This window comes from Sardina pilchardus, chromosome 22 (assembly GCF_963854185.1).
Source record: "Sardina pilchardus chromosome 22, fSarPil1.1, whole genome shotgun sequence".
NCBI lineage: Eukaryota > Metazoa > Chordata > Actinopteri > Clupeiformes > Clupeidae > Sardina > Sardina pilchardus.
In genome coordinates, this window is record NC_085015.1 from 26,092,636 (window position 1) to 26,096,308 (window position 3,673).

Sequence of the window (3,673 nt, forward strand, 5' to 3'; positions counted from 1 at the left end):
TTGTGGCCAATATTTTTCTACGCCTGTGGTGGGAGGGGTGTGTGTGTGTGAGAGAGAGAGAGAGAGAGAGAGAGAGAGAGAGAGAGAGAGAGAGAGAGAGAGAGAGAGAGAGAGAGAGAGAGAGAGAGAGAGGGAGAGAGAGAGAGAGAGAGAGGGAGGGAGGGGGGCATCTGTCAGTCAGAATGAAAGCAGTCGCGGTGGGCAGGACCCGTTGACACTTGCTGCCGTCGGAGGTGGATATTTAACTTGGGACTTCGCTAAGCCCGCGGCAGACACACACACTTGGTGTGCCTATAAGCAGCGAAGCGCACGCCAGAGAACTTGAGGTCCTCCAGCGACTACCGGAGTGGAGCTACCGTTTCAAGCCACGCGCTCCCACGGGAATCTCCGCTGACAGCGCGTGAGTGAGGGTCTCAGAGATTCCTTTGGAGACATCGAAAAGTATTCGGTGTCACTACACGGGAAAGACGGGAAACAATTGCTCTCCACCAGCCAGTTTGAACTGTCCTTAAACTATCACGAAATGCAACTGGTTGCGCTTCGAGAATATTTTGTGCAAAAAAGTTTGTAGGCTAGTGGAACAACTTTTCCGCGGTCGGACCCAGGTAGAAGTGGTTATCGCATTCTGTGCTGAGACGGAATACATTCATCACCATTGAGTAGGTTCTTACCACAGGCTTTCAGTGAATGCAAAAGGGACGCTCTCGGCTTTGGTGAAACGTGGACAACGGTGGCTGAAAACAGCACAAGAAAACCAATCAAGTGTGGAATATTGCACTGGTGCTAAGGCAAGTTGGACTATTTTAACCCATGGATCGCGCCCTGGCGTCGGGTCGCTGTGGAGCCTGAACACCCTGGCCACTGTGACAGAGAGGCGTTCATAAAAGCACAGCGTAAAAATAACATTGGCTGGGACTGCCCTCATTCCCGGGCCGGTGACATTTCAAACGTGCTCAGATCCTCTTTGTGGGGCTCTTTCTCACGGTAACGGAAACGGTGGGCGAGGGCCTCTCCTCTTTTTCTGTACTCTTTCTTCGGTTGTATAGTTGCCCTTCATTCCATGCAGCACAAGCCCCAAACCTCCGTCAGAAAGTCTAGACAGTCTGCCGAGGCTGCTTCGAGTCTCCAGAGTAACCATGGCAACCCCCAGAAATCCGAAGTGATTTTTTTCTACTCACTCTTTCTCGCCCTCTTTTTTATTGGAGAAACTAAAGGAGCGAGGGGGTGGTGACGCCATTTTTAATGTGCCGAAGTTTTGCTATGTTGTTTTTAATTATTTGACTTCACATAGAATACGCGTCCGAGAATTGCATCATTTTGAGTTTGGCGCGAGGTCCCATCCGGAGGATCCCTAAAAAGAACGCACTCCTGCTCCGGTGTGTCATTCAAACCGCCACGCGGTCTATTAAAAGTATCGTCTTGCCCGTGCTCCTGGCTTCGACTATTTATGCCGTTCCCGGGCGCCGCAGTTCAAAGATCCCAGTAGCGCACTAACGAGAGGCGACATTAAAACACTTTCACCCGAAGCCTACTGGACTAAGGGACACACAAGTTCACCCCACACATACTCTAACACAGAAAAACACACAGCCAGACATGGGCTGCTCCCTCCAGATGCTGCTGCCGCTGCTGCTGCTGACACTACTGTCTGCTCACCTGGGCTCTTGCCAGCATTACCTGCCGCTTTACCGACTCAGGCCCTCCCCAAGCGAACACCTCCCGGTACCAGACCTGAATGAGGACCCAGACCCAGAGTACGACCCGCGCGAACAGGACTTGGTGGAACGGACACTGCGGAAAAAGCTCGGGAGCAACTTTGACCCCAACTTCATGTCCATCAGCGCGCCAGCGCAGCTCAACCTCTCACACCCACAGCTCGAGCTGCGCGTTCACGGCCCGATGCCAAACGAGATCAAAAAGCTGGACCTGTCCGAGACGCCGTACGGCAAACGGGTCAAAGTGGGCAAGAAGGCCCGCCGGAAGTTCTTGCAGTGGTTGTGGACGTACACGCACTGTCCGGTGGTGTACGCGTGGAAGGACCTGGGCGCGCGTTTCTGGCCGCGCTACATCAAAGAAGCGAACTGCTTCAGCGAGCGCTCGTGCTCGTTCCCAGAGGGCATGTTCTGCAAACCGGTGAAATCCATCAACAAGACCTTCCTCCGGTGGTACTGCCAAGGGTTCCTGCGGCAAAAATACTGCACGTGGATACCGGTGCAATACCCGATCATCTCCGAGTGCAAGTGCTCATGCTGAATGAGCAACGAGCTATGTGTGTGTGTGTGTGTGTGTGTGTGTGTGTGTGTGTCTGCGTGAGTGTGTATGCGGGTGAGTGTGTGTTTGGGAGGGGGGGATAGAGAAAGTGGGGAAACACATAAAGGAGAGGGAACGTGAATGTGTGGGCCTGTGTGTCGTGTGTGGTCGTGTGGGTGTCCCGGCGGACGCATGTACGTGGACTGGAAATAAAAAAGAAATAAGCCGTTTTTTATTGCACTGTTTAAACTGTCACTGATGTGGGCACCATAGCGAATCTATTTTTTTATATAGCATTTTAATTGAAATACCAACATTGTATATATTTAAGAGAAGCGAAAGCAGCTATTTTTGTGTTATTGAACAGGACCATGTTTGAATTGAGCCCTGGCGGGGGAGTCGGCACTTCACACAGAAGACCTTTTAGGTGTTTTTTTTTTTTTTTTATCCGAAGATGGAATGCATACACTTCTCCAAGAAGTTCACTTTTTTCAACTGAACAGTAATGCTGACTGTTGTTTCACTGCAATGCTGCCTAGAGTTTTTTCTATGTATATTATTAATATCAGTAATAATAATAATTAAATGAAAAGTTGAGGATAAAATTATATATAAAGGCGTGAACTCAGCTTTTGGAATACCTATAGTATTGTAGAAAGGTTCCACAGAACTCTTATTTATTATTTTAACGGTTGTGATTATAGCGGCTGTAAAGGGATGGTTTAGCAGAATATACCGGATAAATATGGAAGATGATGTTTACTTGAATATTTCTAAAATAAAAAATTAAAAAGCATAAATAAAACGTATCCGTGTAAATGGTCATGATTACGCGTTTAGACAATAAAGTCTATGTTTTCAAGCATGTAAATGTCTCAGTCTTCTGAAAACGTGTGAATATGCCACCTTTTCTCTGGTACTGAGGTCTTGGAGGTGACGTGTGTTGCTGGTATGGTGTGTTGGGGGGCGTGTTATGGCTCTGAGACGTCCCGGGCTGAATGCACAGAGAGCGCGATCCCGCGTGGCGCGTGTGTGAGCGCGGGTTTAGGAGCGTCTGATTTATTGGGTTGTGTAACACGGGGCACATACCTAGAGCGCCTCGCGACAGAGCAGTTATTCATTGTACGAGCTGCTGGAGTCGGGTCGAGGAGTCCGTACGTAACTCGCTCCCTATCTGCGCAAGTGTGTTAACATAACGGTAAAATATCATTCGGTCATTTCAAACACTGTCAACGGTGAAATAGTGCAGCCTGCTAAAGACGAGTCGTCTGGCTCCCACCGCAAGAGAAAAAACTTCTTTAAAACTCTCCTGAGCGAAATGTGTGGAATGGAGTAGTTTACTGGACCGGTGGAAAAAGTGACAGTGGCTACTCTGCCAAACCCAAATCTCGGTGACACAAAAGCGCGATCTCCTACAATGGTG

At 49.1% G+C, this 3,673-nt stretch overlaps 1 protein-coding gene across 1 annotated transcript; it reads left to right on the top strand.

Moving 5' to 3' along the window:
- The first annotated feature begins 235 nt into the window (after positions 1 to 235).
- On the top strand, positions 236 to 3,059 carry nog2 (noggin 2). Its single transcript, XM_062526987.1, has one exon. The coding sequence runs from the start codon at positions 1,597 to 1,599 to the stop codon at positions 2,251 to 2,253; it is 657 nt and encodes a 218-aa protein (XP_062382971.1). The 5' UTR covers positions 236 to 1,596; the 3' UTR covers positions 2,254 to 3,059.
- The last annotated feature ends 614 nt before the right edge of the window (positions 3,060 to 3,673 follow it).